Source organism: Trachypithecus francoisi, unplaced genomic scaffold, assembly GCF_009764315.1.
Source record: "Trachypithecus francoisi isolate TF-2019V2 unplaced genomic scaffold, Tfra_2.0 Lachesis_group13, whole genome shotgun sequence".
Lineage (NCBI taxonomy): Eukaryota > Metazoa > Chordata > Mammalia > Primates > Cercopithecidae > Trachypithecus > Trachypithecus francoisi.
Window position 1 is genome coordinate 16026100 of NW_022681458.1, and position 12410 is coordinate 16038509.

At 37.9% G+C, this 12410-nt stretch overlaps 1 protein-coding gene and 1 long non-coding RNA gene across 6 annotated transcripts in view; one reads left to right on the top strand and one right to left on the bottom strand.

Annotated features, from left to right (window-relative positions):
* The window catches only part of DOCK10 (dedicator of cytokinesis 10), a 286919-nt gene that overhangs the window by 151255 nt on the left and 123254 nt on the right, over positions 1–12410 (top strand). For all 4 annotated transcript variants that reach the window (XM_033230043.1, XM_033230041.1, XM_033230042.1 and 1 more), the window contains exons 5-7: positions 5970–6042; positions 6307–6429; positions 6681–6815. In XM_033230043.1, coding sequence (XP_033085934.1) covers positions 5970–6042; positions 6307–6429; positions 6681–6815 — 331 coding nt within the window. The remainder of the gene's footprint in view (positions 1–5969; positions 6043–6306; positions 6430–6680; positions 6816–12410) is intronic.
* Positions 1–12410, bottom strand: part of LOC117094446 — a 340510-nt gene that overhangs the window by 33015 nt on the left and 295085 nt on the right. The gene's annotated exons all lie outside the window — the stretch shown is intronic.

Here is a 12410-nt window from a genome sequence, read left to right on the forward strand (position 1 = left end):
ATTTTTTTGTGTTTTTAGTGGAGACAGGGTTTCACTATGTTGGCCAGGCCAGTCTTTAACTCCTGACCCCATGTGACCCACCAGCTTCAGTCTCCCAAAGTGCTGGGATTACAGCCGTGAGCTGCTGTACCCAGCCTTGATTTTCTTAACAACCATTTTCACTCAGAGAAATTATCTTATTTGTGCTTAATTCATGATTGACTCTCTAGTCCCCTAGAATGCAAACTTCCTTGGTTCAGGAACTTATTTTCTGATATGCGGTTGACATTATGGCAGCTCTTCTGGATGCCAGGTAATATCTGGAAACTGGAATGTCGAATGGCAAAGGAGAATGGCCCCCAAGAATTAAGATGGCTCTCAATATGCACATTGAATTTGATTAAGCAAACTCAGAATTAAGAAAAGCCACCAATGAAGTGGCACGCTTACATGCACTATAACCCTAGCCCCAGATCTGACTTAAATTGACACTCTCTGGTCTGCACAGATTTTTAAAATGAAGATTAAGATCAGCATGGATATGGCTAGGGACTACTGGGGTTGGCTGAGTTTTGCTATTGACTTCATTGGTATTTTCTGTCTCATATCTTCTGAGTTTTGCTATTGACTTCATTGGTATTCTCTGTCTCATATCTTCTGAGTTATTTTTGAATCATTAATACTTAAAGTAGATATTTAAATAAAGTTTTATTTCATTAAAGAAAGAGTATGGGGATGTCATAAGTTGTAATATAGTGTTAAATATGACATTTAGGAAATTCCTTAAAACATTTCCAATCATTTGTCTGAAGCTCTCTTCTCTCTTTTCTAAATCATCTATTCTTCAAAAATATCAGGGACAAATCATTGAGAAATTTTTACTCAATGTTTACTTTGAGAATAGCTTATATGTATCTGTTGTACAATTTTTTATTTACTATTTTAAAAAGTCAGTTTAGAAGACATCATTTTTGGTCACTCTATGTATACAATTTCAACACTTTCAAAATTTTCACACATCACTTTAAAAGTTTTTTGCAAATTTTAAACCTAGGAAAAAGTTAAAAGATTGGTGTACAATGAATCCCACCATTCCCACCATCTAGAATGTATCTTTATATTTTGCTATATTTGTTTTATTACACAACCTGCCATCCATACATACATCCATACATCCTTCTAGAGATCTATCAGTTTGTTTTATTTTTTGGTCATTTTAAAGTGGAATTTAAAGCATTAACACACTGCCTCTCTAAACTCTTCGAAATGCACACCTTTAAATGCAGCTATAGATGTCTGCAGTTCATTTTTTCTCTTTTGATATAAAATGTATATACAAGAAAATGTGCAAATTGTAGGTGAACCGTTTGATAACTTTTGACCACAGTACACCTATGCGACTCAAACCTCTGTTGAGATAACAGAACAATGTTATCACCCCAAAGAGTTAACTGCCACCCTTCCCTGCCTTCCCTGGTTAACCCTCACCTCTCCTTTTCTCTCCCCCAAGAGACAATCAGTGCTCTGATTTTCATAACTGTGGAATCATACCATGTGTGTTCTTGTTTCTAGCTTTTTTTTTTTTTTTTTTTTTTTTGAGGCGGAGTCTCGCTCTGTCGCCCGGACTGGAGTGCAGTGGCCAGATCTCAGCTCACTGCAAGCTCCGCCTCCCGGGTTTACTCCATTCTCCTGCCTCAGGCTCCCGAGTAGCTGGGACTACAGGCGCCCGCCACCTCGCCCGGCTAGTTTTTGTATTTTTAGTAGAGACGGGGTTTCACCGTGTTAGCCAGGATGGTCTCGATCTCCTGACCTCGTGATCCGCCCGTCTCGGCCTCCCAAAGTGCTGGGATTACAGGCTTGAGCCACCGCGCCCGGCCGTTTCTAGCTTTTTTTACTCAGCACAATGCTTCTGAGTGATGTCCATGTTGTTGCACGTGTCAGTAGCTTCTTTTCTTTTCTGAGTAACATTCCTGTGTGTGGATCTACTGCAGTTTGTTTAGCCATCCTCCAGTGACAGATACTTCTGCAGCATTCTGAGCTGAGTTGGTCATAAGTCACTAAATCTATGGGCTTTTGTGAAACTTTTGTGAAATGTATAGGCTATCTCAGTCATTATTTCCACTTCTCAATTGGGAGATTTGTGAAAAACAACTTTTGCAAGCATTTAGCCTTTTAAGTTGAAATTCATGAGAACCTTACTTTGTTTCTTCACTTTTTTGTTTTTACATTGTTACTAGTTTGAAAGGCTTTCTCTCCTCCTTGTTTATAAGTATCTTGCAGAAATTGGCATTAATGAGACGCCTCGCCTGTATTGTGATCCACAGTTATTGAGAACAAATGCCTACAAAATTATTCTTTTGGAAGTAAGGATAAGCCATGCTGGCCAAAGAGGACAGAATAGGAGGTTCAGAAACAAATGCCATTGCATCAAGGTCAAATGAAACTGATGGGAAATGACTAGCACGGGGCCAAATGTTGACATTCCACATTCAAGTTTGTCTTTGTTGCCTCTTCCTTAGTTTTCCCCATTCACTCTTTTTCATTCACTTGGGATGTTTCCTCTGTTCTTTCTTTACTGCTGTGCCATCATTTTAAGAATCGTGGAACACTCTTCTTCTATTCTCTGCAGACAAGGTACCTCGAGCAATTGCTCTGTAATCAACCATTGGAACCTTCCTCTGAATCTCAGGCAACATGTCACCTCTCACAGGAGGGGGAGAGAGGGAAGGGTTGTATTTACAGGCTTTATTTTTGCCAGTCAAATTAAATGGTGAGAGAGACTGCTTCTTGTTTGGAGCATGTTAGACGGTATTAAGGAGAAAAAGGAATATTTTTGGTGTGGTATCAAGAATTTCCCAGTGATCCTAAAAGAACTCTATGTCTTCTGCTGCTTCCTCTGCCCTCCCATAAAGTTGACCCTGACCAAAAGAGGCAGAACAAGTTAACATCAGTGCAGGCAGCACTGATAGGCTTGACTATCTCTAAGGCTCTGCAAGAAGGAAAGATCACCTCCTTTGGAAGAGAGAAATAGCAGCAATCTTACTTAATGTGCTTATTAAAGATTCACCTTTCCCAAATGCAGGCTTCTAATGCCATGTCTTAAAAGTGGTTACAATGATACATCTCCATGTTATGTCTATTTTACCACAATAAAAAACGCTTCTTATCAGGAATGGAGAACATGGTTCTGATCTCAGGCTTTTCATAGTTTAGCAGTGAAGCCAATGTTCCTTTTGTGCTCTAACTTTCCCTGCTGAAAATGAAGGCATGGTAAGAGTATTTGGAAGCCCTTACTTAACACCTATGTGAGTGCACAGCATAGTAATCTGATGCATACTTAAGCCTAAAGAGCCCTGATCATTCACCTTCCTATCTGGAGTACCATCAACATAGGGAATAATTTGTGATGTGAATACTAAATGCGCCTCTGGTCTTTTCTTTCTCAATAGTCAGATTCAGAGGTTGCTTTTACACAATATAAATGATCTTAAAACAAATACCATTTTATTATCTCTGTATATTTGACTTTTTTAAGATTCCACATATAAATGAGACCCTACAGGTTTTTTTTTTCTACTTCTGGCTTATTTCATTTAGCATAATGCCCTCCAGGTCCATCCATATCATGGCAAATGGCAGAATCCCTGCTTTTTAAGGCTGAATAATATTCCATTTTATACACACACACATTATATACATACACACATAGGCAGTCACACAGACACAAACACATATATTCATACACATATATTCACACACACATACACGCATATATATACATACACATACATACAAAAACATTCACACACATACCTACACACATATATATTCACACACACAAACACACATATATTCACATACATACACATTCATACCACATATACATACACACATATATTCACACATATATACATGCACATGCATATATTTTATTCAGATAAATACATACACACATATATTCACACACATATACACACAAACACATATATATTCACACACATATACACATACACACACATATACATGGAAATATCCTAAGTGTCCATTGACAGGGGAATGAATAAAGAGAATGCTATACACACACACATATTCACACACATATATACATACACGTACCTATATTCACACACATATATACAGATACTCATATATTCATACATACATGCACACACATATATATTCACACACATATACAATACAAAGACACACACATATATATTCACACATGTATACACACACACATATGGAAACATCCTAAGTGTCCATTGACAGAGGAATAAAGAGAATGCTAGACACACACACACACACACACACACACACACACAGAGGCATATATTAATATATTAAACATTATCCATTCTTGTTTTAAACACTTAGAATGTTTCTGTATATTGGCTAGTATGAATAATGCTGCAATGATGACGGGAGTGCAGACATCTTTATAAGCTGGCGACTTTATCTCCTTCAAATATATAACCAGAAGAGGAATTGCTGGGTCATATGCTAGTTCCATTTTTAATTTACTTAGAAATATCCATTCCATAATGCCTGTAGTAATCTGCATTCTCACCAACAGTTACCAGGGGTGAGAGGAAACAGGGAGGAGTTGATGAACTGATGCAAAGTAGCACATGTGCAGGATGAAGTCTAGAGAGCTAATGTACAACAGGAGGACTAAAGTTAGTGAAATCATAAAGTTAGTGATTTTGGTTAAATCAGTAGGTTTTACTGCTCTTATTATAAAAAAGTAACTATTGAGATGATAGTTACGTTAATTTGCTTCACTACAATACCATTTTACTATCTATATGTATCCTTCCCATACCACCATGTTGTAAACCTCAGGCATACGCAATAAAATTTACTTTACAAAAGAAAAACATCCCATGAAATTTTTATATGGGATTTTATATAGTAAAGGGGCCACACAGCGAGACATCAAGAAATGCCGGTACTTTGGATGGTATTGTCTGGTTTCCATTCAACCATTAGTTATGAGATAGAATCAAGTCAAAGAAAACTTATTTATGGTTTATTTTACCATTTATAAAACCAGATGCACACTGTTGCTTCTCTGGTCAGAGATGTTGCAACTTAAATAGGCATTTCTAGGATACCATGGAAATGCACAAAGTGAGTGTAATTGCTACCAGTCCCTTTGGTGCACATTTTTGAGGAGGCCATGGTTAGGGAGCAGCACAGCCTAGTGGCCATAGTACAGACTGGTTCTCAGGATCATGGTTCTTCAGGGCTGGACTCTTCCAATGACCACTGTGTACCCTTGAGTATGTCACATACAGATGACACAGAAATCACAATGAAAATATCACCACTTAATATTCCACCTACAAATGTGGGGGAAGGAAAATAGAAACACCCCAACCTTTCAAATTGTCCTGCTTGCCTACATCTAACTCAAAAAGATATGTGTAAGTTTATGTAACTAGAAGGCCAAACGCCAGTGGCTCATGCCTATAATCCCAGCACTTTGGGAGGCCAAAGCGGGATGATAGTTTGAGGCCAGGAGTTCAAGACCAGCCTGATCAACATGACAAAACCCCATCTCCACAAAAAAATACAAAAATGATGGTATATGCCTGTAATCCCAGGTACTACTGGGCGGGGGTGGGCGGGGGGGCTGCAGCATGGGAATCGCTTCAACCCAGGAGGTGAAGGTTGCAGTGAGCTGAGATCACACCACTGCACTTCAGCCTGGGCGACAGTGAGACTGTCTCAAATATATACATATATAGTTAGTTAGTTAATAACTCCATGCTTTAAAATAGAGATTTATATACAGGAGATAAGATATCATGGTAGAGGAAAGTTAATAATTCCAAAGGAAATGAGACACTCAAAAGATTACATTATTTTACAAAAATCTGTAAGAATACCAGCACCATAGTTGTTATTGTTACCTGGGGAGCAATTTAAAATGAAAACCGTCTCCAGTGATAAATCAGAAGCTTTTTTTTTTTTTTAAATATCAGAGCAGAATACAAACCAGAGAAGCTTCCTTCACATTCCTTTGAGATTGACCATGAAGATGCTGATAAGGATGAAGTAAGTAAATAGTTGAAAGTGAGATGTTTAAAACATGAAGATAATTAGTTTGTCTTGCACTAAAAGTTTTGAGTTCTGACCGGTTTGTTGTAAGTTGTAGTAGCTGTTGGTGGTAGGGCTTTTAGTCAAAATGAATCACGTTTGTTCTGAAATTGAACATGCTTATTTAAGATAAGTCAAAGAGAGGAAAAGGAGTCTCTTTTTTAAATGTAGTGTCTAGGGTCCACAAAAGATGGCTGTCATGCTAATATGCCTTTCCAACAGGATACCACTTCCCACTCGTCTTCCAAGGGGGGTGGAGGAGCGGGAGGAACTGGTGTTTTCAAGTCCGGCTGGCTCTACAAGGGGAATTTTAACAGCACCGTGAACAACACCGTTACTGTTCGGGTAAGGAGACATCAAGACTCATCTTTGTCTCTGTCACCTTTCTTAACACTCCCTCCTCTGGTCATAGCACAGAAAAGAGCCATTTTCATTGAGTTTATGTTTCATGTAATATTTTATTTATGAGGAAGTAGGGATGCTCTTCTCTAGAAAAAAATGTCCTAGAAATATAGCACTCCTGAAGGAATTAGAATAATTCTAATTTCTGTGAGTAAGAGCACATTACAATTTGAATATCTCCTTATATCTTTTAGTCATTCAAAAAGCGCTACTTCCAGCTGACTCAGTTGCCAGATAACTCCTACATTATGAATTTTTACAAAGATGAGAAAATATCCAAAGAACCCAAAGGATGTATCTTTTTGGATTCCTGTACAGGAGTGGTGCAGGTGAGTAGAAATCCCTTTTCCTCCTGGGTTTTTTTTTTTTTTTTTTGAAAAGTATATTTAACAAATATTCATGGAGTATCTGATATGAGCCAAGAGCTGCTCTGGACTCTAAGAATTCTGTGAAAAACAAAGCAGCCTGGATCTCTGCTTTCACAAATCTTACTTTCCAGAGAGAAAGGAAAACAGGAAACAAGCAAAGACATGAATAAGCAGAATGGAATCAGCTGTTAAATTTTTCAATAAAGAAAATAAACAGAGAAACATAAGGGAGACAGAAGAGTGGTGAGGTTGAAAAGAAATATTAATAATAAGGGAGAAGAGCATTTTTGAAGAGAGATAATTTGATGTACAGACTAAAGAATGAGCAGAGGGCCAGGCGTGGTGGCTCACACCTGTAATCCCAACACTTTGGGAAGCCAAGGCCGGCAGATCACAAGGTTAGGAGTTCAAGATCAGCTGGGTCAACATGGTGAAACCCCATCTCTACTAAAAATACAAAAATTAGCCAGATATGGTGGCACAGGCCTGTAATCCCAGCTATTGGGGAGGCTGAGGCAGGAGAATCACTTGAACCCAGGAGGCAGAGGTTGCAGTGAGCCGAGATCGTGCCACTGCACTCCAGACTGGGTGACAGAGCAAGACTCTGTCTCAAAAAACGAACAAACAACAAAAAAAGAATGGGCAGAGGCAGCAAGTGCCAAGGCCCTGTGGCAGGGGCAAGTCTCAGCTATTCAAAGAGAATGAGAAAATTAACACCCATGTTTGCTGCCATGTAGAGAACCCCTGAGATAATGAAATTCAGTAAAGTAATAGGTAAATGACATAGTATTAACATATGCACTTCAAATATGTTATTTTATAATTAGGTAATAATGATAGAGTAAGTTGACAGTACATATGCAGCATCTTCCTTCTAAGAGGTGGTTTTCTTCAAAGACAAGAATTCCATTGATTCCAAAGAGTCTAATTTCAAAAACAGACATAGTGCTTTTAACAAATAATGTTCTGTCAACTCTCGGTCTTCAAATGATTGTCCTTAGTATGAAATTCAACATGGGCCACAGTGGCAAAGGGAAGCAGACTAATTCCATAGACCCCATTTGGACATTTTACTTTCAAAACACTGCTTCCTACTCTGATGAAATAACTAACCTTATTCCCTTTTATGTAGTCATGGGAGCAATCAAAAGTGTTTTAGCAATCTTCCCTCAAATTTCACAATGACACTGGCTCACTGAGGTCCAGGACTCTATTTCTGGTCACAGGCCAGTAGAGAAGTACTTTTTGTTGCCCTCAAACCTCAGCATTCACCTAGCTTGTTACGAGCTGAGATGACATCACAGACCACTCCTGGAGGCCCTTGGATATGCGGGTGCAGGTAGAGTTCTCTCCAGTCTAAATGATTTAGTCCTGGCCTATTTCTGGATGGTTTATCTGTTAAAATCTGGAATTCTTCCAGGAAGCAATAAAGCTGAACTTTAAAAGGAAAGAATTAATTGTTTCTGAGCACTCTGCTACAAGTGAAAGATAATTGCATTTTAACACAGATGCCAGCTTTCCATAGGGAAAGGGCAATAATGACCTTAATGGAAGGTGGAAATTGTTTTCTGTCGTTGATCACAAAGGACACTTTTTGGCCTTAGAAACATGAAGTAAAACGTTAGCAATAAAGATCAATAACTGCGTTTTATAGACATTGAGCTGAAAATTTTAAATATTATCCTTTCCATTTGTACTTGAAAGCTTTCTCCAGCAAATGAGTCATCATTTTTTAAGACACATCATTGTAGTCTTTTGTTATATATTAAGTTTGTAGAAACACAGGTTAATATGCAATATTTTTCTTCTTCAAATAATCATAGAACTTACTGCTATAATCTGACCTTCCTATGGAGGAACTGCTTCTCCATCATCTCTTACTTAGATTGTGTTTCAGTCTCTGCTTAAACATTGTCATGGAAAAAAAGGAGTCTTGAAAGGAAAACACAAGCTTGGGATTCACGCAGGTCAGCATTCAAATCCTAGTTTGACCATTTACTATCTGAAGACTTTGAGAAAGTTACTCGACCAATTTGATCTCAGATTCCTCATTTGTAAAACTAGAACGATGTACTAACATGAGAAAAGAACTGGGAGATAGTGTATTTAGCCCTTCTCGCCTAATTCTTCCATTAATTTCAAAGGTCACAACCTAGGATATAGATATTCCATTATGGGAAAGCCTTCCTAGAAAACCTTGATTTACCTTCCGGATATTTTTTCCAAAGTGTGTTAATTTATCTATGTCTTTAGTCATTAATCTACTGATGCATTCAACAAACCCACTTAGTGCCTATGACATGCTAGAAACTACATCTAGGTGTGGGGAAGTCAATTCTTTATTGAAGTCAGAATCAGAGAAGGGCATCGCTACTTGCTCACTGTCACACAATATCTCAAGAGCAATGATGGAGGTATGAATGGAGTGATGATGGAGGTATGAATGGAGCGATGATGGAGGTATCAATGGCAGAGCCCATGGAATGCTCTGGGAACATGAAACAATGATGAACTCTTTCAGCTCAGGCTATAAGTCTGTACAGAAAAAGCTGGGCCTGTCTGTAGTATTCCCCATGGTGGATCTGGCACATATATCTTTTAAAGAGTTCACCTCTATCCCTGCATTTATATTCCTGTTCATCAAGAAGCTTTATCCAGTATTCTCTACATCCTTTGTAGAGGCAGGGACCAGTTTCTTGGGATCACTTTGGGGAGACAGACCCTGGGTCACTTGTCACTTTGCGTGTGGGTCCCAGTTCTTACATATTTGCTTATAGTTCTTTCAGATGTATAAGTTTTTACATCTGGAGAGAAGAATTTGAGTGAAATAATGCCAGTTTAACCATTGCTCTAGTAAGCTTTCAGGCATGAAATGTGCCTGAAGATGAATCATGTACACACAAAAGCACAGAGCAAATGAGTAACTAGGATGAATCAGACCAATTTTATGTAGAATCATTACCAGGTTCTGTTGAATCAAACAAAAAAGAGGAACAAAGTCCCTGCCTCAGAAAGTACTACTTAGCATCCGGCATTCTTAGGGAGTTCAAGTTCATAACAATCTTTAGTGAATTGCCATTTCAGTTTGATTCATTCAGACTCATCCATATCATCATTTTCCCTAGAATAATTTGGAATTCTTAGACATATATTATAAGGGTGGCTTAAGTAGAGAGAAACTCCTTCCCAGCTTTCTCAGAGACTTTAGGTAATGTTTATGACTGACAATTTTGAATCTTGGCCAAAAAAAAACACACAAAAAAAACAAAACCTAATCATGGTTTTCTACTTTTTCATAACATCATCAAACAGTATTAGATATTTTTTATGGGCCTATGCTCCCGGTCTGGAAGAGAACCTGGTTTTTGCTGCTTCAAGTTTTTGTTGTTTTTTTTTTTTTCTGAGACTAAGGGATATTTAGGCCTGTGTTATCCTATCTTGTTCCTTCAGTTCATGTATTCATTCATTCATTCTGACATTCGTTCATCTATCCATCCATTCATTCCAGGTTCTGCCACTGTAGAAGAGAATGAACAGCCCAAGAATCCCATCTGTTTTAGGTCCCTATCTCAGTAATGATAATAGCTGATGTCACTTTAGACAGGCTTACATGGGTGTGGACAGTGTGGTGGACAAGGTTCGTTTCCTTCTAGGTGCTGAGTCTACCACCATGTGGATATGGGTTCCAGGACAATGGCTTCATGTGACTAACCAAAGGCTAGAAACACAGATGCCTCCTGGAGGTCAGGCAGCCTCCTCATGTGTGAAGAGAGGCCAGATGTGAGAAATAGATGCAGCTGGGACTATGTAGACGTGGAGAATGCCTGCCTACAGAAAGCAAGTCAAATTGGGAGCAGGGGAAAGAACATTACAAGGAAAACAAATCTAGAAGCCAAATATGACCTGTAAGCCTCACATTCGCAACTCAAGCTCTGAAAATCTCACTTCTGAGAATAATAAGAGCCAAAATTATACTTGTGGTTTTCTTCATTTAATATATTATTTGACAGCACTTGATGGAACATGAATTATGATTGTTCCATTTATTAAAATAAAATTCAGAGAGATAGAGTGTCTTTCACAAGTCACAGAGCTTAATGAATTGTAAAGTTTAACTTGAGGCAGAGGAATGTCCAAAATTACAGACAGATGCCCACAGAAATGATGAATTATCATATGTAAGGTAGACATACCCACATACGTACATTTATTCTACCTGCATAAGCTATGTGGCCAGAAGAAACACTACAAAGATATGTTCATGTGGAGCTTTAAGCAGTGAATTTTAGATATGGGATTCATTTTGGCAAATACTATATATATTGGACAACTTGCAATGTGCAAACCATTGTGAAAAGAGCAAACTCTGAAAACAGATGTGGCTCAGGTCTTCAAAAAGCTTCCAGGATGTGGGAAGGATGCACAGAAAAAAAAACAAACCAAATATGGTACATGCAAATAAAACAAGTGACACACCTCAAGCAATAAGTCCTGATAACATATGCAAGAATGAAATTACATTTATCACTGCATGATGCCATATTATGTTACACATCTATTTTATTTATATATCTGTATAGATGTGTGTGTGTGTGTGTGTGTGTGTGTGTATTACATATGTTATCTTTCTGCTTATTTGCTTACTGACATTTCATTACACCAGAAGGTAAGTTCAATGAGGGAAAGCACTTCACTCGAATTTTTTTCAGTTCTGTGTGACTGAAACCTAGGAGGTACCCATTTAATTTTCATTGAATGAATGAACAAATAAACCTACAGGGAGCGGAGAGGATTTCATGGAAGGGAGCCATCGATACCAGAAGCCTGGATTTGATGTTGTATGATTCCCTTGAGACTCTTCTTTTGTTCCTGCAAAATTCTATGCCAGATGCTAGCCTCATAATAGGTGTAATGAAATATTTGGTTTGGGTAGCTTCCCTCTTTGATATTCAGTCCTCCATTGGCTTCAGTGATTTTCTTGGAATATCTACAGTTTGGAACTTTTTCAGATGAACATTGTGGAAGCAGAACAGTTTGCCACAACTCGTTAAACATATCATGACAATAAGACTTATTCACAGGTTCCTACTATTTATGAAGTCATGTAGATATACTATGGTAAGGTTGACTGAACGAAGTAGTTGCACTGGCTGCAAAGGACACTGATACATGAGAAATAGAGGAAAATTTGGGGGGAGTAAAAAGAAGAATATGATTACTTCTTGATTACCATTTTAATGACTTAACAATTGTACTTCAAAGTTATTAAAATGTCCTATTCACATGTCCCATTGATTTTCAATTTTTGTCCTTTTTGCTGTTCTATATGACACTATTTTTGAGATTACAGACAGCGAGATCAAAAACCACTCAGACACCTTAATCTTTCCCAACATAAGCTTCTCTGGGCTGCAAATAGTTCTATTTCTCTTGAAATAGAAGAAGATAATTTAGTTCTTGAGAAGTTTCAAATCGAATATTTATTTTAATTATAAATGTCCCTTTTTGAGAAACAAGATTGTAATACTTTGCTCAAATTTTTAAGAATATTTGTGA